This window comes from Camelus ferus, chromosome 32 (assembly GCF_009834535.1).
Source record: "Camelus ferus isolate YT-003-E chromosome 32, BCGSAC_Cfer_1.0, whole genome shotgun sequence".
NCBI lineage: Eukaryota > Metazoa > Chordata > Mammalia > Artiodactyla > Camelidae > Camelus > Camelus ferus.
Window position 1 is genome coordinate 3338492 of NC_045727.1, and position 22404 is coordinate 3360895.

The 22404-nt window shown below is 40.3% G+C and overlaps 2 protein-coding genes and 1 non-coding gene across 4 annotated transcripts; all 3 read right to left on the reverse strand.

Moving 5' to 3' along the window:
- Nucleotides 1-227: 227 nt before the first annotated feature.
- Nucleotides 228-8965, reverse strand: ARPC3 (actin related protein 2/3 complex subunit 3). Its single transcript, XM_006178067.3, has 7 exons — nucleotides 8826-8965; nucleotides 6584-6683; nucleotides 4262-4338; nucleotides 2684-2752; nucleotides 1707-1833; nucleotides 1041-1135; nucleotides 228-552 (listed from the first exon to the last, which is right to left on the reverse strand). The coding sequence occupies exons 1-7, from the start codon at nucleotides 8829-8831 to the stop codon at nucleotides 490-492; spliced, it is 537 nt and encodes a 178-aa protein (XP_006178129.1). The 5' UTR covers nucleotides 8832-8965; the 3' UTR covers nucleotides 228-489.
- Nucleotides 8966-11105: 2140 nt separating this feature from the next.
- GPN3 (GPN-loop GTPase 3) lies at nucleotides 11106-22321 on the reverse strand. 2 transcript variants are annotated; one of them, XM_014553627.2, is made up of 8 exons: nucleotides 22184-22321; nucleotides 19187-19295; nucleotides 15430-15597; nucleotides 14341-14465; nucleotides 13650-13765; nucleotides 13402-13498; nucleotides 12300-12428; nucleotides 11106-11727 (listed from the first exon to the last, which is right to left on the reverse strand). In XM_014553627.2, exons 1-8 carry the CDS (start codon nucleotides 22304-22306, stop codon nucleotides 11668-11670), a joined length of 927 nt encoding a protein of 308 aa, XP_014409113.1. In that variant the 5' UTR covers nucleotides 22307-22321; the 3' UTR covers nucleotides 11106-11667. The 2 variants fall into 2 exon arrangements, with proteins under 2 accessions (XP_014409113.1, XP_006178130.1); XM_006178068.3 differs by having other exon boundaries at nucleotides 22144-22282.
- On the reverse strand, nucleotides 20693-20796 carry LOC116661029. The gene has a single exon (XR_004316796.1). It is a non-coding gene; the product is annotated as a U6 spliceosomal RNA (small nuclear RNA).
- Nucleotides 22322-22404: the final 83 nt, after the last annotated feature.

Sequence of the window (22404 nt, forward strand, 5' to 3'; positions counted from 1 at the left end):
AGAAGGTAAATCAGTGGGAGGAAAGGGCTGGAAAGGAGTGGGAGGGAGTGACTGCTAAAGAGCACAGGTACATCTTTTTGGGGTGGCACAATGTTCTGGAATTAGTGGCGACGGTTGCAAAACTTCTATCAAAACTATTTACATATCAAATGCAAACTGTGCACGTTAAAAAGGGTGAATATTGTCTTCAAAAATTTTTAAATGAATGTCAAAGATAAGCAATGAAGTTTTTCTGACATGAAATGTTAGAAATTTCTTTATTATTACTTATTAAGCACCAGCTTAATTGTGCAGAAAATTTCAAATCCCTTGTCAACAACCCATTCTTCCCCACCCCCACCCCGAATCCTTGCTAAAGAGCTCTTCAAGTAAGGACTCGCTCTCTTCTCTCCTCTGTATAAAACTTCAAGAAGTAAAGGCAAAGAACTGTGTACACCTTGCTGGGAAATGCTGCCACAGATGTGGAGCTGTGTCTGCCCAAGGCTCCCTTTACTGTCCAGGTCCTGAAAGACTCTTGTTCATGAACTGTCTCTTCACAAAGCAAGTCCACCACTAAGAAGAGGGGACAAAACAGAATGAACAGTGGTGGTCAAATCACAATGCAAGTTCAAGACAAGGTCAGAATATGAATTTACTTAAAACTTAATACTGGTCTGCCAGCTTTTATTTCATGTAAACTCTCTGAAAGCACATGTAAAATCTTTCTTTCTTTCTTTTTTTTTTTTTGAGTGACTCACAGGTCTCTTAAAATTACAATAGTAAAATAAATGTAATACATTCAAGCTATCCCACACAGAAAACCTTTTGATGGGTTTATAATGCCCCAGCCTAAGAACATAGAACCAACATTTTTTTTATCACATGCAATTCATCATTCAGCGTGATTCTGTGAACTGCTACTACGCACTTACTCAAAGCTAAGCAACACTGAAATGCGAAAACTAAAGGTATTTTTGAAACAGAAGATTTTAGTTGTTAAAATGGTGGCTACAGGGTAAAAGGGAGTTTATCAACTAAATCGGTAAAGAAGAGAGTCTTACCTTGCTGGGTTTATCATTCTGAGGGTCAAATACTTTCTCACAAAGTCTCAGTCCCGTCTCTTGCCTCAGCTGTTGTAAGTAGGCCCTCATCACTTCTAAAATGAGGAGCGGGAAGAACAATAAAAAATTGTATTTGAGAATGCCTCCCCTAAATGTGCTGGCTGCTGATCTGGACTTGACCATGGCAATACATTTCTATACATTTGAACAGGATAACAAATAGAAATGGCAGTTCAAAATTTTCTTTAAAAAAAGAATCTTTTTTTTTTGTTTGTTTGTATTTTTGGTCCACCTATTTCATTTTTAGGGTTTTGGTTTTTTTTTGTAAGGGGGGGTAATTAGGTTTATTCATTTAATTTTTTTTCAGTGGAGGTACTGGGGGTTGAACCCAGGACCTGGTGCCTGCTATGTATGTGCTCTACCACTGAGCTGTACCCTCCCCACAAATGGTTTTATAACTGTTATACTCCTTTTGGTCCAAAAGATTCTCTACACATCTTATTTGTTGCCAAAGATTTTTTTGTGAGAGTGACTAGTTAAGATAACATACATGCTAATGATTCCACTCTCAACCTATACACCAATCAAGGCAAGAAAAAGAGGAGGGTAAAAAGTCAAGTGGAGACAATCCTGTGCCACACAGGGAGGCAGAGATGATGTTCTTACCGTCTTCCTGTTTGTTTGCAGGTTTGGCATAAATTGCATTAAGTGGGAAACCAGGCTCTCCAGGAATGGGAAAATTAGTGATTCCCAGTGTATACATTTCTTTCTCACCTTGGCTTTTAGAATTGCACTAAAAAAAAAAAATTATATATATATATATACACACACACACACAAATGTAGGGGAAAAGTATAATAATATCCAAATAATATCCAGTTTTTTAGTCTAAGTAGCTTTGTCTGAGGTCATGATTTTGGTGTCCTTTTGCAAACTGGTGAAGCCTGTGGGCCCTTTCTCAGACTAATGTTTTAAATGAATATGATAAAACAGAACTACAAAACAAACTAATTATAATGAAATACAATAATTACAATATTAAAAAACCAAATTTACAACATAGTCACACATCTGCTTCTTTATTAATGCACTAAACAACAAGACCCAGCAGTGGGCCTAACAACTAAATTTTGAAGTAGTAAAGAACGTAAACAAAATTTCAAAACATCTTCAACTCTAAATGTACTATGAAATGCCGCAGAAAGTCACAGCTATTGCTAATACTACTGTGGGCTGCTGCCTACATTAATAATTAAGATAAAAAAAATAATTAAGATAAATGCTAAATTTCAATTAGAAGTTAGTGAAAAGAAAGATGTAACCTTTTCTCCACTCCAGTTCATGGACCTTTGGATTCTAACCTTGGACTCCATGTTAAGAACTTTTGAGCCAAGGGCTTAAAAGGGAATTTTTTGGTCAAGATTTCTGTCTTGGGAAAAATATATGCAAAGCACTAAAACATCACTACCCTTATCTTCTTATTAGTCAACTACACTGTAAGTTTAGAGATATACATTCAGATTTTCCTTTTAAGTCCATTCTCTAAGTCAGAGGAAATATTTCCTGCTTGTCCTTAAAGTCTCAACAAATCCAAATACCAATTAATTTGTTTTTCTGACAGATGATCATCCAAGTTGAATTACCTTTTGGAGTTTCTTTAGACACTCAGAAATGTAGAGAGTTATATATATCAAGGTCCTATCAGCTTCATTCTATGGGGGAAAACCAAACAAAACGGTTCTGATCAAAATGTAACAATTATGTGCAATCAATGAATTCAATCTTTGTCTTTTGATTTATCAACTGAAAACAGCAAAAGCATAGTTACTATGGCATCAAAAATTCCCATTCTCCAAATGCAGTTTTCTCAAGCCCCCTTTCTGTTTGCTTCTGGGGAGGGAGCCACCAGCTTCCACCCTGAGCTGTTTTGGCTGCTCCTGTTTTCCTTGGCTCCCCTCACCCAGGGGAGCTATGCCAACAGCCCCTCACTCTGTGCAGGAAGGAGAGTTAACAAAGCTGCCTGGGATACCTGAAGGGAACCATACGGCTGGCTAATTTTTAAAAACCCTTTCACTTTGGGATCTCTGCCGAGAACTTCATGGCTCTAAAGGAGGAAGCAATTATTTCACAAGTGACTCGTTCCTGAAGAGTGCCATAAGCCCCCCTCTTGATCGAACCCAAAGGAAAATAGGGAAAAGACAAATGGATGTTAAATCAAATGTGGCAAGGACTTCAGGTCAAATTTTACACAGATTTATAGTTTTAAAGAAACAAACTACACATTTCCCTATTTTTAAGATTATATGATATTCAAGACAGAATGAAATGTGGCAAAATGATAATTACAAAACACAACACTTAAGACCACGCACTGGATACAGAAACATCTATAACATCACCGACTGTTAGACGACAGCTTATAGACCAAGAGTCTACAGATAGATTTCATACCCTGTTTGATTTCAAAAGATCAAAGTTTGGCAAGGAGTTGAAGTTCTATAGTTTAGAACATGATCAAGAAGATTTATTGATATTCCTCGTAACTTGCTCATAGCAGAAGCTCAGAGAACTTCTTTTTTTCCATTTTCCCTTCTCTTTTTCTGCCACCCCCTCTTCCACCTTCCCCTTGAGTTCACAAAAACTAAGAGCAGAACGGAAGAAGGGGTAATTGAGAGAAAGATTCAGGTCACTGAAGTTTCCTTATTTCTCTCTTAGGTCCAGGACACAGAAGTACAGAAAAAATTACATAGCATGCAGAATTTTTTAGTTTTGGACTGCACACAATAGGCACTTAATTACTGTTGAATAAATATAAAGTGTCCTGACCACAGGTTGGCAAATTTCCTCTGTATAGGACCAGACAGGAAGTAGTTTAGACTTTGTGGGCCACAGTCTTTCTCACAACCACTCAACTCAGTTGTTGTGGCGTGAAACCAGCCATAGACGATATAAAAACAAATGCACATGGCTTTGTTCCAATAAAACTTTATTAGAGAAAGAAGGGGTGGTCCAGATTTGGCCCTCAGGCTGTAGTTTGCCAACCCATGGTGTAAAGTTTGGAGGAGAAGTGAGGAGTTAATACTGATACAGAATTAGGCCTGGATTTTCACAAGCACACAATCTCACTTCATTTTATTTATTCCTCATAGCAACCCTGACTACCAGGTAGATACTGCCCCCATCAGAAAACTAAATTAAATAGTAAAAGCTCTGCACTTTACCTTAATTTCATAGTTTTTGAAGAAGACATTGGCTTTGAAGTAATAGATAGCTTCATCCACAATATCTGTATCTTTTGCTAAGCAGGACACAAGAGGAGGAAGGCAGAGAACATTAGCCAAATGTAAAACATAACACCTAAAAAAGCTATGAAGGAAAAAAAAGATCTGAGCTCAATGGTCAAGAGTTTTGGAGTTAAATAAAAAAAAATGAGGCCACTGAAATGTAAAGTCTTTAGAAACAATTTCTAGAAAAATAAATATGTGATTTATTCTTATAGCTTTATTGTTTTTTATAAAAATTATACATGTTCATTAGAGAAATAAATCAATCAAGAGTGAAAAAGTTTAATTGTCACCCTACTATCACTATCCAGAAATAACTATTATCAACATTTGGCAAACACAACATTGTAAACCAGCTATACTTCAATTAAAAAAAAAATTGGTAAACATCACTCTAGACATTCCTCAATGCATTTATAAAAACAGTCTGAGACATTGACTAACTTTAATAAAAGCTTTTTAAAAATAAAAAGTATTCAACAGTTTTAATTGAATTTACATACTATAGTGTCTAGGAAAAAAACACTCAACTGTCATTTAGGGACACACTGGGACTCACATACACATCTTTCTTTTTATGAAAACTGTGACTTCAAATATATTTGTACAAGTTGTTCAAGGTTGCTAGACTGAGAAAAGCCAGAAACACGGCTGTAATGAAGACAGCTCACATTATACAATTTCTTTGGCTTTTTTCTGGTTTTCCTTTTTTTAAACTTTAAAAAGGTCAAAATCCCAGGGTCTGGATATCCGGCAGCTGGTTTCAGCAATGCAGAAACAGTTATTTATATTTCTCGTCTCTGACTAGTACTCCAGAACCCAGTTGTCTCTATTCCTGCTAATTCCCCTGCTGAAGAATTTCAACAGAATTCTAACTCTAGCCTTGTGTTCCCTGCCATCTATGTTCTTATCTGTGAAAAGGCAACTTCCTCAGATGGTTCAACAGTGCTTACCAAAACCAGCTAGTTCTAAATGTCACGATGAGGGGGTGGGGGTAGGGGGAGGAGGCTAGACCACAGGAACGTTTAGCATATCAAAGGTGTTCAAAACCTATTTGTGGATGTAAATAAATTAATTTGGTTAATGCTAATAGTTATTTAGCCCACAGCATAGGCTTGCACTTCTCCATACTTTCGATTCAGTTCTAACCTACCCCCCCTGGGGAAGAGTAACAGGTTATTCTTTATCCATAAATACCATGAAGTTCTGGTTTCTTGGGGTGCCATCCCTCAAGGGCCCAAGAACTGCAAAGGTAATAATTAGATTTATTCCATCCTTGGTCTATTTCATCCTCTGACATAATATGTGGCATTTTGTAATGACCTGAGATGATCTGGGCCAACAATGATTCTTACTCTTCCATTGTACTGTAATTCTTCTTCCTCTTTTTGGTCTTTTTTCACTGTGTCTGGTTCTTTTTTTTTTTTTTTTTTTTAATCTCGGAATCAAATAAAGACTGTGGTGACTCAACAAATTTATTAAGTTTACCGAGCTTTCAACTTGTGTTGAAAACAAAATTAAATTAAGCAAAAGTCAAGTCGAGTAGTCTGGCAGAGGAATAGAGATAGTCAGGACAAAATTAGTAAACCAAACCAGGGTCTTGGAAACCATGAATGGAACTCAGTGTAAGGAAACCGTTTCTAATATAATATAAATTACACTGTTGGCAGAACATCTTAGAATGTGCCAGAAGAGTCTCAGTATCTGAAAGAATGGAACTTTTTGAAAAGTAAAAAAAAAATTCCCCCAAAAAAGCGAGTACCAAGAAGAAAGCAAGGATATAAAATTCGGAAAAGCAAGAGAAGAAATGAGTAATGTTATACAGGACGCTTAAGACTTAAGATTGAGGTACTGCTAAAAATTAAGAGAGCCTGAATAATGGACAAAGGAGGCAGATTTAGATAAGGAAGAAGTTAAAATATGTTTTGTTTTTCCCACGTTGATGACAGAGACAGGATGGGGACATGGCACCCTACAGAAGTAGCAACGTTAGGGCTGATAGTGATGGTGGAAAAGTGTCGATTAAGCACATTTCCTCTTTCCTCTCAACAAAATATCCTGGAGAAACTGGCAGCAATAATAGTTTCCTATTAAATGCAACATATGCCCACAATCTTAAAAAGTCTAGCGCACAACATCCACCAAGCAAACAGAAAATACAAGAGCAACCTGAGACAGAATTTCCCTGATTTAACGTTAGACAGTTACTAGTTGTTTCAAACCAAAATCTAAAAATAACGGAAAGGGGTTTCTACTTACTTTCTCTAGGAGCAGGCCCTTTGAACTGACTTCTGATAGGCAACAGTGCCATGTTTCCAATGAGTTTGGTGTCAGGGTCCATGAGGGAAGAGTGGTAAGCCTGTAGTGGTAAGTCAGGTAAGAACATAGAAGCAGAAAGACAGCAAATATCGGTAGGACAGGTAAGTACCCTTCCCCAAAGGGAAAAAAAAATAGCCCACTCAAGATTAACCGGCTCATGAGAACGGACTATTAAATTTTGAGGAATTTTGAGAAAATCTGAGGCAAGCTGGTTGTTGAACACAGCCATTATTAAAAATTAAATTATGTAAATTTACAATTAAACAAGTTATATTAAAAACAAAGGTAATAAACACTCAAAATGAATTAGTTTCTATTTTAAAAATATTATTTTACTACTGTCTATGATCTTAATGTTTTTTCTGTCTTTTGTATCTTTATGGTGGAAATATTACATATTGGGGTCCTACTGCGCACCTCTTCACGTGCAATGACGTTACACTGGTAGCTGGTGGAATATTTACACTACAGATATAGGCAAACACTATATAAATCAGGGGTACTCAGCCCCCAAGTATTCTTAAAACACAACCCAAGCACGGGCTTTTCAGCTCTGCCACTTCCTGGTTTTATGCCTTTTGACCAAGACATAACTTCTTTTCTTAGCCTGTCTCCAAATTCGTAAAATGAAGAGATATATATACTTGTTTTCAGTGGGTAGGTGTGAGTTAAAGGAAGAGGGAGTAAATATCACACTTATGAGAGCAATTTATATGCTGATTCCCAGTTCTGCTTTTTCACAAGATGTCTGGCTTTTTGTAAGACAACATAGGCCCCATTCATTTATTCATTCATTCACCAAAAGATTACTAAGCACCTTCTATGTGCAAGGCACACAAGACCAGTATGGGCTCCCGTTCTGTTCCTGAAGAACTTTCAGGCAAATGGAGAAGACAGATACTAAGTAACTGATCACGGGGGAAGTCCAGGGTGCTCTATGTGCAACCAGAATGATGAGCACAAAGCTTTAGAGTTTTGGTATATCAAGATTCACTCCTGTGCCACCTTGGGCAAGTTACTTAACTTTTCTGAGCCTCAGTTTCTTCCTCCGCAAAATGAGAAAACAATAACATATCTACTTCAGAGTCACTGTGAGGGTTAAATAGGATGATTTATATAAAGTGTGTAGCTCAGGGCCTGTCTGGCACACATTAGGAACCAAATAGTAGTCATGGGATCCATAAAATATATATCCATAACTATGCCTTGCTTTTTTAATCACTAATATGCTTCATCTAAAGCATCTTTTGTTAGCCATCTATCTCCTTCATAGTATCTGTCACTATCTGAAATGATCCCCTTCATTTTATTTACATTTACATATTTATTGTCTGTCTCTCCATTAAAATGTAAACTCCTTAAGAGTAGGGATTTGTTGGCCTTATTTACTGCTGTAACAGTGCTTGGCATGCAGCAGGTGCTCAATAATGTTTGTTGCATCAATAACCACATGTTATTGAACGGCCTTTTTCTTCATCTTAAATATGGATACCATGATAGTGATAAATCCACCCCACAGACTAGCTGTCAGAATTTAAGAGCAACCAGACCACCATCAATTTTCACTCCTACTCTGATGCACAAGAAAACAGAAATATTTGGAAACCAGGCGCGAACCTTGCGTCTGCTCTGAGGGCCCTAAAGCCAGCGGCTCTTGGGTAGCCAACACTGCCGGGGGCTATGGGGGAGGAGTCGAGGAAGTGGGGTCTGACAGATGACAAGCAGCGAAAGGGACCCGCCCCCAGGGGCGGAGGAGGAAGTGGGCCTGCAGGGAAAAAAAAGGAGAAGACGGACCCTAGACTTGAGATACAAAAAATAAGAAGGGCAGCCCGTGGCTTCGCGGCTCTAGTGAGGCTTTGGGAACCCTGCTGGAATTGAGGGATGCAGAAAAAGGGAGAAAACGAGTCGGGATTGAAGAGGAGAGGGCAGAAGGGCCGAGGCAGATTCCTCAGCACGCCTCGGGTCTTTGGCCCACTCTGCCGCGCCCCAAGTTCCCCAAGGCCGACACTCTCGAGCGATTCCCATCCTACGGGGGCCGGTTCCTTTCTCTCGCCTCTCCCCTGCTAAGGCCCCCCGCTTCCTCTCTGCCCTCCTCCGCCCGCTTCTCTCAGCGCACGCACTATTTCTCGCCACTGTCCCAAATTCCCGCCGTTTCGCGACACCCCCAACTCGGCCCCTTTACCGGCATCTTGGAGGCGCCGGAGTTTCAACCCAGAAGAGGAGAATAGGGTTAGAGCTCGGCGTTTCCGGTCTGGCAGCCTGGGAGGGGTAGGCGGAAGTAAGCCGGAAGGGGCGGGCGAGGGCTGAACGCCTCACTTCCGGCCTCGCTGTCCGGGGCTGACTGCTGCGGCTGCGCGGATGCAAAGGGGCGCCAGGGGGCGCTCGAGCCCTAGGCAGGGGCTCTGAGTGTCGCTCATGAGTGAGGTGTGGGCGAAAGGAGACGGATGCTGGGTTTACAAAATCCCGGTGACCAGTCACCTCCTTTGTTTTTCTTCAAAGATCACTTTTTCAGTGGAACATTCCTTGGGTCACTCTATTTTAAAATGAGTTCCAGTCCACCCCCCCTTCTCTCTTTTTCCCTAAATTCTTATGACTTGTTTATTTTGGCGTTTGTCTCCCCCTTTCCAACCACATGAACATCAAAAAAGCAAATGATTTTGTCTGTTTTGTTCACTGCTTTACCCCTGTGCCTATAACAGTGATGGTACATAGTAAGCATCAATAAATATTCGTTGAGTGAAAGAATGAACTCAATCCACTGATTTTAAAGGAGAAAAGATCAGTGAGAAGGGATTTGTGTATTACTTTGTTCTGCAAGTCTTCCTGTAGTGGTGAGGAAATGGACCCTGGGTTTGAATCGTAGCTCTAGTATTTATTAACTGCTTATCTTTGGGCAAGTTAACCTCTCTGCCTGTTTCCTCACCTGGAAATGAAGATAACAGTACTTACCTCAGTGTTGTGAGGAGGAAATAAAATGCATGTAAGTGTTTAGAACTTACATGCCTAGAACATACCAAAGGCTCAGGAATTTTTAGCCTATTATTCGAAAGCACCTACATTAAAAGCCAAGGTCATTGCTGCCTCTGGCCATTTCTCCTGCCAGTCCCTCAGACTGATTTACTTTGTCCCATGTTCCCACGTCAGATTTCTCATTTCGATCTCTGGCCAAACTGCACCTTAAAAGGCACAGGGGGAGGAGAGGAAACTTCTTTGACAACGAGGCCAAAGCAGCCTGGTAGTCACTCTCCATTTCGTTACTGTTTTCTCTTCTTCACGTTCCTTATCAGAGGTTTCCTTGTTTATGGTTAGTCCCAGAGCCCAGAATGTCAGCTCAATGAGAGTAAGGACTGGCTTGCCCTAAGTGTTTCCATTTTATCCCCATGCCTGACACCCATTAGTAAATCTGCCTGAGGATTCATGTCAGGCTCTCCTACAAGAAAGTGAAAGCCTTCAGGACTGGAACGGTCACATCCATCTTTTAAACTCCAGTGTCCAGAGGGGAAGGAAATGGAGTCTGGCCCTGTACTTCTTTCCCACAGGCACATACCAGACTCTTCAGAGGCTAAACTAGGGAGGTATAACTCATGGAGTAATGAGGACGGCGAATAAAAAGTTGTCTTTTCTTTCTTCCTCTCCCATGTGACAGTAACATTTCTAAAATTGAGCAACACTGGGAGCTCAGGGTGTTTTTGCCCTTTCCTTACTTGAGGGCCACAGAGAAAGTCCCGAAGCAGCCCAGCGCATCCCCATGTTGCCCGTTCATCACGAGTACAGCTGGGAGAATCGCTCATCCTAACGGACCAAGGTGCAAATATCCAACTCTTTTCCCCAGCCTGGGCCTGCAGGCACAAGTTACCACTGAGAACTATGGCCCCTCACACTTTGCATCTTTAATTAAAATGGATCAAGTTTGACACTGCAGGTGTACTTCTGCTATCTAGGCTCAAGAATGATTAAAGATTTAACTTGAGTTGCAGGTTTTCTCTAAGGATTTAATTCGCATCAGCAGAAGATCCAGCACCAGTGGAGCCTGGGCCTGTTGTGAGGATTAAATGAAAAGGATTATGTAAAATGCTTCTTCTCAGCACAAAGCTGGGCAGAGCTCAATAAATGAGATTCTGCTTTCCTTCAGCAGGGCCTGGGCTGTCAGCGGTGCTAGAGAAGTATCTGCTGATTGACTAGCCATTCCCCAGGGCCCATCCCAAATGAACTCAGAAATACTAAAAATAAACAATTCAATGAGGCAAGAAATTAAAAAGAAAAAAATGGTATCTTCTCCCTTTTTGTGTGCATTTGTAATTCAAAGAAAGTATACATTTTTAAGTGCTCAGAGACTACAAACCATGTTTTCTTAAAAAGTCACTGCCTACATTTTGACCCTTGGGGAAATTTACTCATTCAAAAATTTGCCCTGGCTGAGTTACTTCAAATTCTAACTGGAAAACAAGAGTGTAACAAAAGGTTAATGCTATTTTTCGGTTTCTTTTATTTATATACATATATATTTTAAAACATAGTTGCTTTTCATTTTCTAATTATGCAAATAATATATTTTCAATGTAGGAAAACCAGAAGATACAGATAAGCAACGGTCTTACCTACATCCTTCCAGATTTTTCTTTGGACACATACATTTATACTTTGTTACAACAGTTCTTGTTCCTCCAAAAAATTTTCAAAAATAACAAAAATCAAACAGTAAAACTAAAAGTAGACTGGTCTCAACTGTACCACAGGTGCTAGTTTATGTTCTATACAAATCTATGTACATTCATTTCAATTTTGACTTTTAAAATCTAAATTGATGCTGTTAAAATAATACTAAAAGATGACACTTTAAACAGCAGCATCTCAGGATAACTAAGAACTTGACTCAGGCATGCTGCTGATTGCTGATAAAGAGCCAGGTATTATTTTTTTCATTAAAATCAGAAGCTTCCTAGTATTGTATCTTTTGAAGAGAAGAAGGTTCTGCTGTTCAGACACAAGCTCCTCATATATATAGTTACTTTTTAATAAACTCTTCATTCATTCTGGTGTTCTTGAAAATATTCATCAAACATAGAAGACTCATCTTCATGTTCCTGACACAAAGGAAACACAAGATATAAAATACATTCGTTTCTCCTCAGTTGGACCTAGTATGTGTTTACATGTTTTTCAGGTAACGCTCTGTAAGGAGCTAAGGCCCAGGTCCAGCTCCAGGTGTTGCTCATAGGTAATCATTAATAGTGACAAAAGGCATGACTGCTAGAATGTTTCCAGATATGTGGTGAATCAAAGGGCTTATATCTCATTAGAGGTTAACTCTTATTTGAGTTTACACTCACGCTGCTTTTCAGCTAACTCACTGTGCTAAGGCCCCACTGACACGGGAGGTCGGCCCAATTCCAGTTGAATTTCACCTCCCCTTTGCGTATCTTTCCAAGTCCTAAGTACAGAGAAACTTAATAATATATATTGTCCTAACAAAGGGCAAAGTAAAACTGGTATCACTTGTTCAGCACAAGGGTCAATCTCAAAGATCACCCAGAACAGCCCAGGTTTCTGCCACCATGAAGACAAAAATTAGAGCTCCTGGGATTTCGCAGGAGACCAGTGAATGCCGACAAACATTTTTACCAAAAGGCAATAAACACCCCAAACCAGAAATTACCTTTGGTTCTTTAAATTCCAAGTCTTCTCCATACTGAATGGCAAAATCAATGTGCTGTAATACAATGTTCATGCTTTCTTCATCTGACTGATCGTAAGGCAAAAATCGAACCATGCTGTAGTCATCGATCTACAAGTTGGGGTTTTCAGAAAGGGCCATTCTGAAGTTGTACAAAATACTTAATTTTCAAAGTATATTTGAGTTTCATCACCATTTATACTCTGATTAAAACCATCTGTATATGTGTGTGTATGTGTGTGTGTGTGTGTGTGTGTGTGTGTGTGTGTGCGCGCGCGTGTGGGGAGGAGGGACAGACATATACAAAACAACAGCAAATCAATGTTGATTTTTCCGACCTCTGACCAACTAGAACACTCGTTAACTTATTATTTAACTAGACATTGTTTCATAGGCATTTACCTGAATTTGATAACCACTGGAAATTTCAAAAGGACAAAGACAGTTTTGAACTTCCAAAATGGCTTGGAATAATAGACATGTCAGTTAATTTATTGGATACTGCCAAAAAATTGTTTCTAAATTAAACTGCTGACCAGCCAGCCCACGGACTCCCTACCCTCCTCCTTTTGCAAGGAAATAGGGTTAGACTGTGCTTTCCATAATGGTGGCCACTGACTGGATGTCAATAAACACCTGACCAGGTCATTAAAAATAAAACCCAACAACTCGGAGGGCATTATCCTAAGTGACAAAAGTCAGAGAAAGACAAATACCATACAATATCACTTATATGTGGAGTCTAAAAAATACAACAAATTAGTGAATATAATTTAAAAAAAGCAGACTCACAGGTATAGAGAATAAACTAGTGGGCAGAAGGAAGGGGGAGGGACAAGTAAGAGGTACTATTAGGTATTAAAATAAGCTATAAGGATATATTGTGCAACACAGGGAATATAGCCAAAATTTTATAATAACTGTAAATGGAGTATAATCTTTAAAAATTGTGAATCACTATACTGTACACCTGTAACTTATGCAACATTGTACAGCAACTATACTTCAATAAAAAAATTTTTTAAATAGAAGTCTTTAAAAAGGAAAAACAAAAACACAAAACCCAACAATTAATAAAGCTTACCAGTCCACATATAGCGTTAGTCAATTTTTTGAATTTTTTGCTTCTCAAGTCACTTGTAGAATCATCTAATAGAGAATACATGTCTGGATCTAGAAACCTTTACAAGTGAGAAAGAAGACTGATGAATAAAAGGAAGAACATATCAAGAAACTAGATTTATTGACTGACAGAACCTCACACCTAAGTAAAGCTTAGAAGGTTCATCTCTGCAACTGAAATGTGATGGTTAACAGAAGAAGTGAACTCACTTTTCAATTTCCTTTTTAGCTTTCTTACTCAGCAGATCCATTTTTGTCATGATGTTGACTTGAGGAATTTCTAGAGAGACCATAGCACTCAGGGCTGCCAAGATGCCAGAAATAAACTAAAGGAGGAAACAGAAAAGGGAAGATGAATCAACTGGTACCAACAAAGTTCCCCGGTCTCCCCATAAAAGAGAGGCTCCTGCTCCTCTCTGAGAAAAACTGGCCTAAGTAAAAGAAGTGCTAATTCTAAAGAAAGACACCACTAATTAGACGGCTGACCCTTGGTCTCCAAGGGTGAGGACAAAGAGGGAAAATGCAGATTTAATCTACAGTGATCACAAATCTCAATTTAGACATATCTTCAATCTCCTTCATCATCAAATATTCCTTAGGGCTGTTGATAAGAAATAAAGTTTATTTTAGATAGTCCATAAACTAGACAAAAGGTTCTCAGAAAAAGACTTATATGCAGATATGCATCTGCCTAATTTTTCCTTGCAAGTACTTCCCCCAAATCTATATAGTATCATAATTTACCATTTGAGTTAAAAACACATTATTATAATTCAATAATAAGGGATATTAAGTAAGTCTGGAGTATAGTTTGTGAAATGTCCAGAATCACAAAATTAAAGGAGATTGTCCTCTGCTTGTACCCATGACTGAGAAATCAACAACAGATTTATCCTCAAACCTTGAATGACTCCACCATGAATTGAGAATCAACAAGAAAAACTCCACAGACTCGAAACTCCCACTGTTCTAGCTGTTGGACCAGCTGTTTCATCACGGGCAGGTGAGTGTACAACTCAATCTGACCTACATGAAGAACATTACGAGACTATTACAATCAGGAAATATGTTAAATTACCAAATTACAGGGAAAAAAATTCCCATAAAACAACTAAGGGAAAAAAAAGCAAGTCAACCTCTGGTGGTTAATATATTGAATTTTTAAGGAGTCTTACAGGCTCTTGAAGCAATCACAATACCAAAAAAATCCTAAGGAAACAATTCAGTTTTATGTAGAAAATGACGTTCTTCACACTTCTGCTTTTTCTGTCCAAAAGCAAGTGATTTTGGGGGGGAGCGTTCATCAACCTGTACACTTATGATGTCTGCACTTTTCTGTGGGGGTGTGTGTGTTCCATTAAAAGTAAGGGCAGAATGGGCGAAGTGAGAGCCACAGACAATCAAAGGTAGGTTAGGCTCAAGTCTAAAATTCACAATTTGGCTTGAGAAGTCATGTGTGATTATCTGTCCCCTATCAGCCTCTCCTCACATTTCCCTTTGTTTACTGTGTTCCAGTCACATGGGCCTTTTTGGTGCCTCAAACCCACCTCTTTCCTTCCCTGTCTAAAGGCCTTCAGCGAGCCGTGCCCTCTGCCTGGAGCAGTCTCCCTCAGCTCACCCTACGGCCCGGCTCACTCGATCAGAAGCCTCCGCAACCTCCCTGCTACGTGATGGTCTGTGCTAACCCTGCACGGCGCCTGTCACGGGTGAGTATTAAATAATCATTTGGCTTATGTGGTTATACTGTCAGGCATTTCCACTTGCCTATGAGCTCCATGAGGGCAGAGACCACGGCTACCTTGCTCTCCAGGTAGTTCCAATATACAAAATAAGCCTTCAGTAAGCTCAATGAATGAAATAGTCAATGAATAAGCGAGCTGTGCCTGACTGAGGCCGAGTTTAAGCTATGAACACTCACTCCACTTTCTCCCACTTAGGGCAGAACGAACGTGACTTCAACGAAAATGACACATTCAAATTGCTGACTTACCTGGACAGTCAAAAAGGATGTAGTCGTCCTCCACATGCCCAAGACAGTTCTCCAGCCAGTCAAAATTATTGGCAAAGTACTCCATGCAGAACACCAATCCTCCATTGGGACCGAACTGCAGAGAATTGTCTTCCATCACATCATCCACCTCGATCAGCTCCCGGATATCTGGAAAGGACAGACGGGGCCCAGAATAAGAGTGTCCATTTGAAAACAGTTATCCTCACTAGTGGTAACTAACTTATATAAAAACTCACATGTATGAAATTATTTCTACATGTGGTTATTCACTGTAGCGATGTTCATGGGAATAAATTAAATAAATATTTGTACAGACAATGGAATCCTATGCAGCCATAAATAGGAGAAGCTCTTTAAGCACTGATATAATCTCCCAAGTACACTGTTAAGTGAAAAGTGCAAGGTGCTGAACTCTGTGTAGGAATGCCGTAATTTGTGTTAAAAAATTAAAATTCACTATATATACAAATATACATATTTTATTTTATATGCATAGATTATGGAAAGACACCCCAGAAACTAGCAGCACTGACTGCCTCCAGGAAGGGTAGCCGACGGCCAGGACACAGCGCTGGAAGACGTTTTCCTGTAGACTGATTCTTCTGTACCTTTTGCAATTGAACAATGTGAATATATACCACCTATTTCAAAACAAGTCAAACAAAACCAAACCAAGAAAACCAATCTCCATTTTTTAACATGATGACCCTAGGGAAGCTATTTAACTTCCCTGTGTCTCACTTTCTTTATTTATAAGAAGGGGGACAAATCACATATCCTGGGGTCGAAGGATGAGGACTACATGAGATCACATAGCTAAATCATCTATACCTGGGGCTTAAACAATTCTGGAATATGCATGGTTCTCTTCTATTAGAAATTTTTGGAAATCAGTATTTTTGTGCTCAAACCTACAATCTCGGTTCACAGAGAACTGTGCTTTACTCTGCTACATTTATACAGATAACGTCTTCCTACACACTTTCTCTGGGATAAACGTCTGCTCTGAGTTGGACCAATACAATTGGTCTTCTAAAAGGATGACTCAAGGACACTAATCAGTAAGACACTAGGACCAGAAGTGATGTGAACTTGGGGTGGGGGACCTTGCCGAGTGCCATGCGTATCCTGAAGCAGAGAAAGCTGCTCTGTAAGAGAGAAAAAGAGGCAGAAAGCCAGCCTCGGTTCACGTTAGTTTCTGCATTTTGGGTTCTAGTCTCTCACAAAGTCTTGCTCTTAGGTTTTGTGAGAAGTCTCCTGATTCCCTCCCTTTATGCAAGCTAGTTTGAGTGCTTTCTGTTGGGCCCAACCAAACCACCTCAGAGCAATGCAATGCTTCTTCTCAAGGAAGGTGACTGTTTCATGCCTCTTCCTTTTTTTCCAACCCACCTTCCCCATTCCCACCCATTTCCGGCCACTCTCAACTGATGACCACACAGGACATTCATAGAAATCAGATGCCAACAAAGAGAATTTCCCACGTTCCCACCACCAACATTACATGATGCCTTCCACCCTGGCTTCCCTCCTGCTACAATGGAAGAATCCCCCAACTCTTGGCAAAGGCAAAACCCTCCAATTGTTCGGGAGACCCTCCCCTTCCTCACTCTTGCAGTCATTCCTACTATCTGGCATCTTCAATTTCTCTCTTCCTACTGGACCATTCTCCAGCATACAATTGTTCCAGTTGACATCTCCAACCTTAAAATGAAAACTTCCTTGACCCTCACATACTCCTCCTGTTATCATTCCACTTTTCTGCTTCTTTCACAGCAAAACTTCCTCAGCAGGTCACCTCTGCTCAGTCATCTCTACACGGCATCACCTCCAGTTCATGCTTCAAACTGCTCCCACCTGACTTCCATCCCTGCCACTCCACTGAAATCACTAGTCAAAGTCACCCACACCTCTGTGTCCCCAAATCTAACAGCCACTCCTCTGTCCTCATCTTATACAACTTCCCAGCTGTATCTGATATAACCAACCATCAGTTCTTTCTTGAAACAGTCTCTCCTGCTGGACTCTGACACTATGTTTTCCTGACATTCCTCCTACCTTACTGACTGCACTGCCTCTACCAAATCTCTGAAGATGAGACAACTTCAAGGCTTGGTCTTGGGTCCTTTTCTCTAACCATACTCCCTCCCCACATGATCCCACTCAGTCCTGTGGCTTAATATTCTATCTATACACTGCTGACCCTCAAATTTCTATCTCCAGGCCAGACTTCGTCTTGCATCCCAGACTATTATATCTGACTATCTCCTTGACATCACCTGTTAGATACCTATTGGACATCTCAAACTTAAGTGCAGAGAACTGCCTCAAACCTAAACTGACTTGTCTTCCTCCTCAGTAAACAATGCCATGCACTCACCAATTCAAGTTAGAAACCCAAGTGTCACTCTTGATCTCTCCCTTTCCTACACCCACAAACTGCTGCTAATTATACTGGCAAAATATATACCAAATCTGTCTGCTCCTTTACATCTCCACCATGACCACCCTAGTCCAGGCCACTCAGACAACTGTCATAGCGGCACTCTTGGTCCCTGCTTCTACTCTCGACCCTCTAGAGTCCACTTTTCATCCGAGAGTAGAGTTATTTTAAAAACAGAAATCACATGCCAATCCTCTCCCCTGCGTAAAACCCTTTAATGGCATTCCACTGTTGACAGACACTATGAATTGAATATTTGTGTTCGATAAAATCCGTATGTTGAAAACCTAATGCTAAAGGTGATGATATAAGGTGGGGCTTTGAGGAGGTGAATAGGATTAACGCTCTTACAAAAGAGGTCCCAGAGAGACCCCTGACCCCCTTCAATCATGTGAGGGCAACTGGGAAGAGGGCCTTCATCAGAACCCGACCGTGCTGGCACCCTGATATTGGACTTCCAGCCTCTAGAACTATGATAAGTCTATTTCTGTTGTTTTTAAGCCACCCAGTCTGTGATGTTTTATTCTAGCAGCCCAAACAGATTAAGAAAACAGGATAAAACCCATTCTTACCATGTCCAATGAGCTCTACCCATCTCTTCCCTTCACTCGTTATGACCCAGCTCCAGCTTTTCCCATCTCTAGGCAATTTATTGACCTTGATGTTCCTTCATCTTGGAAAGCCTTTCACCAGCTTGGAGAGCACACTGCCATCTTCAGGTCTAGGCCCAAATATCCCCTTCGCAGAGACATGGTTCTGGACTACACTACCTAAAGCAACCTCCTCCTCACCAGGCTATTTGCAGTCCTCATCACAATCTGTAATACGTTTACCATTTTGCTTATCTCCCCTGCAAAAAGGTCCACAAAGGCAGGGATAGTATCTGTCTTGTCCTCTTCTATAACCTTGGTGTCTGGCATATAGTAGGTGTTCAACAGACATTTGAATGAATAAATTGAAAGACGTTAAAAAACAAAACTTAGACCGCTCACTTACAGTGTGATCAGCAGCAAACCAGATTTCCCACAGCAGGACTAAAGATGAAAGAAACAGAATTGGGGGTGGTGGTGAGTCCACTCACTTTTAATTCTTCTATCAGAGACTAAGAAAGGATACTGTCACATATATCAACATGAATTGATGCCACCAAATGACATTCAGCCTCATGCTGTTACCATGAAACCAGAGGACCAGACTGTAACAATTTTCAGCTTCTGTGCTGAGCAGCCAGCACTTACTGCCTCCCCACGCCCCTATTTTTCCTGAAGAATGGGGAGGGCTCTGCTCAGGACTCACCAGCCATCACGGAGTAGCTGAAGTGTTCTGCTGCAGGATCTAGGTTCACAACTTGGACAGACCGATTGAGGGCTTCACAGTGCTGGACCATGGTGGCACAGTAGGTGCTCTGTAATGTCACAGAGAGGGTGAGAGCAACAGGCAGTGTAGTTGCTTATCCCCTATACCTCCAGGACTCTCCACACCCCTTGGGCAGTGTCCACTAAGGCCAAAACTATTCCTTCATTGACCAAGAAGAAGCTGATTGAAAACAGAGTAAAGGCCTTGGGCTGGGAGTCGGGACACCTGACTGAGCTGTGGATCCAGACCTGGCTCAAACTCATAGGTAACCCTGGGAAAGTTACTTTTCCATTCTGTCCCTCCATTTTCTTGTCTTTAACTGGGATGGCCTCCATGATCTCTAAGGTTCCTTACTTCTCTTAATGTGCAACAAGTAGAATTTAAAGGGTATATTTCTGATCATACAGTGCAGCACCTAACACATAGGGTCTCCACTAGGATTGGTACAGTCCAAAGCTTTAGGTAGGGTGGTCGGGGGTACTGTCTCTGAGAAGAGAGGCAGAATATTTGAGCTGAGGAATGGCAATGTGCTTGCCAAGCCAGGGGAAGAGCATTCCAAGATGAGAGAACATCAAGGTTAATAAATAGCCTGGAGGTGGGCTATCAGTGTACAGCTTTTGGTTAAAGAATTCTTTATCCCTCATGTAATCATTACCATACTATGTTAAAATCTCTAAGCTACTTGTCTGTCTCTCCCATTCTCTATTTAAAGGCAGAGATATGTCTCATTTAGTTTTATAAGCCCAGGAACTAAAACAGTATCTGGTACACAAAATAAATGTTTGATGATTCTTTTTTTTTTAATTGAAGTATAGTTGATTTACAATGTTGTCTTAGTTTCTGGTGTATAGCACAGTGATTCAGTTATACACACACACACACACACACACACATATTCTTTTTCATTATGTTATTACAAGGTATTGAATATAGTTCCCTGTGCTATACAGTAGGGCCCTACTGTTTATCTATTTTGTAGACAGCAGTTCATATCTTCTAATCCCAACCTCCTAATTTATCCTTCCTCTCCTTCCCCTTTAATAACTGTAAGTTTGTTTTCTATGTCTGTGAGTTTGTTTCTCTTTTGTAAGTTCCTTTGTATCTTTTTTTTAGATTCCACATATAAGTGAGATCATGTGATATCTGCCTTTCTCTGTCAGACTTACTTCACTTAGTTTGATAATCTCTGCGTCTATCCATGTTGCTGCAAATGGCATTCTTATTATTTTTTATGGCTGAGTAGTATTCTATTGTATAAATAAACCACATCTTCTTTATCCAATCATCTGTCGATGGACATTTAGGTCGCTTCTATGTCTTGGCTATTGTAAATAGTGCTGCTATGAACACTGGGGTGCATGTATCTTTTCAAATTAAAGTTTTCTCCAGATATAAGCCCAGGAGTGGGATTGCTGGATCGAACAGTATCTCTATTTTTAGTTTTTTAAAAACAGGGAAAGCTTCACGAATTTGTGTGTCATCCTGGTGCAGTGGCCACACTAATCTCTGTATCATTCCAATTTTAGTATATGTGCTGCCAAAGCAAGCACTTCTTGATTATTTCTAATTGACTGACTTAATATGTTTGAATAAACTAAAGGGCAGAGGATTTTGTGTGTGTTTTAGTCACTACACAATCCCCAGGGCCCAGAACAGTGCTTGGCACAAAGAGCATGCCCAATGAGTATTTCTGATAGCAGGCATCAAAAGTTTATAGTAAGACACTTATCTAACACAATCAGTCAGAATTGATTGGAATATTGATCTGGAATATAGAAACAATCTTTATCATGCTTTTAGCTTTCTCCTCAGTGACTTTACACATACTGTTCTGTCTAGGAGGCCCTGTCCATATATCGCACTGTATTTTAATTGACAAGTCATCTATAAGTATTCCCAGACAGACTATAGGTTCTGGGTAAACAAGGGCCATATCATAGTCACATGCGTATCTCCTGCACCCAGGATAGGTCAAGCATCAGAGCAATGTGTCAATATAAAAACTGAGGCCACACAACACTTCCACAGACTCCAGTGTTTCCCACTCTCCTGTTATTTGATCAATATCATCACAAAGTTTCTACCATATTTGAATGTCCCTAATAGGAGTCCCTTAATAGCAGTTCACAAGAAAAAATTGTATCTCTAACCAGAAAACCAGTCATATTTATCATAACATGAAGTTAACCACAAAATAAAACACAACTTCAAAATTCTTTCAGTTCTAGCTAAATACATTGCTTGTCAAAAGCTCTTAGTCTAAGATCAGCTTTCCAAAAAGACTTGAGTATTAAATAAGTGTTGAAGGTGCACTAGCACCAAACTGAAAATTTCACATCAATGCAAACTGAAGGAGAACTGAAAAGGGAGCAACTTTCTCAATATTAGATTCAGTATTCATTAATGTCACGTCCCTGTACCTCCTAAAATAGCCTCAAATATCAGAAATCCATGTCTCAAGCTCTGAGTAACAGTGATTAACCAGACACCATTTCACCTCCTGGGAGCAAGACAGGGACACGTTCTGGAGTTATACAATACTGGATTCAAATTCCAGCTGTCACTTACTAGCTGTGTTATCTTGGGCAAAAACTTAACCTTTCTCTGTCTCATATTCCTTATATGTAAAGTGGGAATGATAAGACTTCTCTCACAAGGTTGTTGTGGAAATTATTTTTACCGTAGTATCTATGGCTTAAGTACGCAATAAATATTAGTAATTATCATTAATCTCCTTTCAAAACAACAACAAAAAGGACACCGAAGCCCAAGTAGCAGAAGCGAGCGGCCAAGGGTCTCAGGGTCCCCAGTACACACACCCGCCAGTCCCTCCCCCAGAACCTCCTTGCCTCCCACAAACTCAAACTTTTTTTCTCCTTCTCCCGCCAAATCCTCACCTTCCCGCTGCCTGCGGGGCCCATGACCAGCTGCGCATACCGAGGCATGCCAGCTCCTCGAGTTCCTGGTGCCTCCCGCAGCACAGGTTGACCACCACGCTCCCTTCAGCCTTCGCGCGACGCCCACCGAGTTCCGGAAACATGACCTATGAACCAATCGCATTCCAAATTCCTTTTGCGTCTTCTGTTCTGCCACGCCTCTGACTACGGAGCATCCCAAAGGCCAAATTCGACGAGAAACGCGTTCTGCGAAAAGCCCGG

Bases quoted from the DNA above. Each gene is read 5' to 3' on its own strand.
- GPN3 (XM_014553627.2), bottom strand. From the start codon at position 22,306: ATGCGATTGGTTCATAGGTCATGTTTCCGGAACTCGGTGGGCGTCGCG. The intron at 15,598-19,186 runs GTGAGTCCTGAG...TGTCCTTTCCAG, and splicing joins CAGCTACTCCGTGATGGCTG to ATATCCGGGAGCTGATCGAG. The intron at 12,429-13,401 runs GTAAGCTTTATT...CCCAACTTGTAG, and splicing joins CTAACGCTATATGTGGACTG to ATCGATGACTACAGCATGGT.
- ARPC3 (XM_006178067.3), bottom strand. The intron at 1,834-2,683 runs GTAATTCAACTT...TTTTTTTTTTAG, and splicing joins GTCTAAAGAAACTCCAAAAG to TGCAATTCTAAAAGCCAAGG. The intron at 553-1,040 runs GTAAGACTCTCT...CCCTCTTCTTAG, and splicing joins AGAATGATAAACCCAGCAAG to TGGTGGACTTGCTTTGTGAA.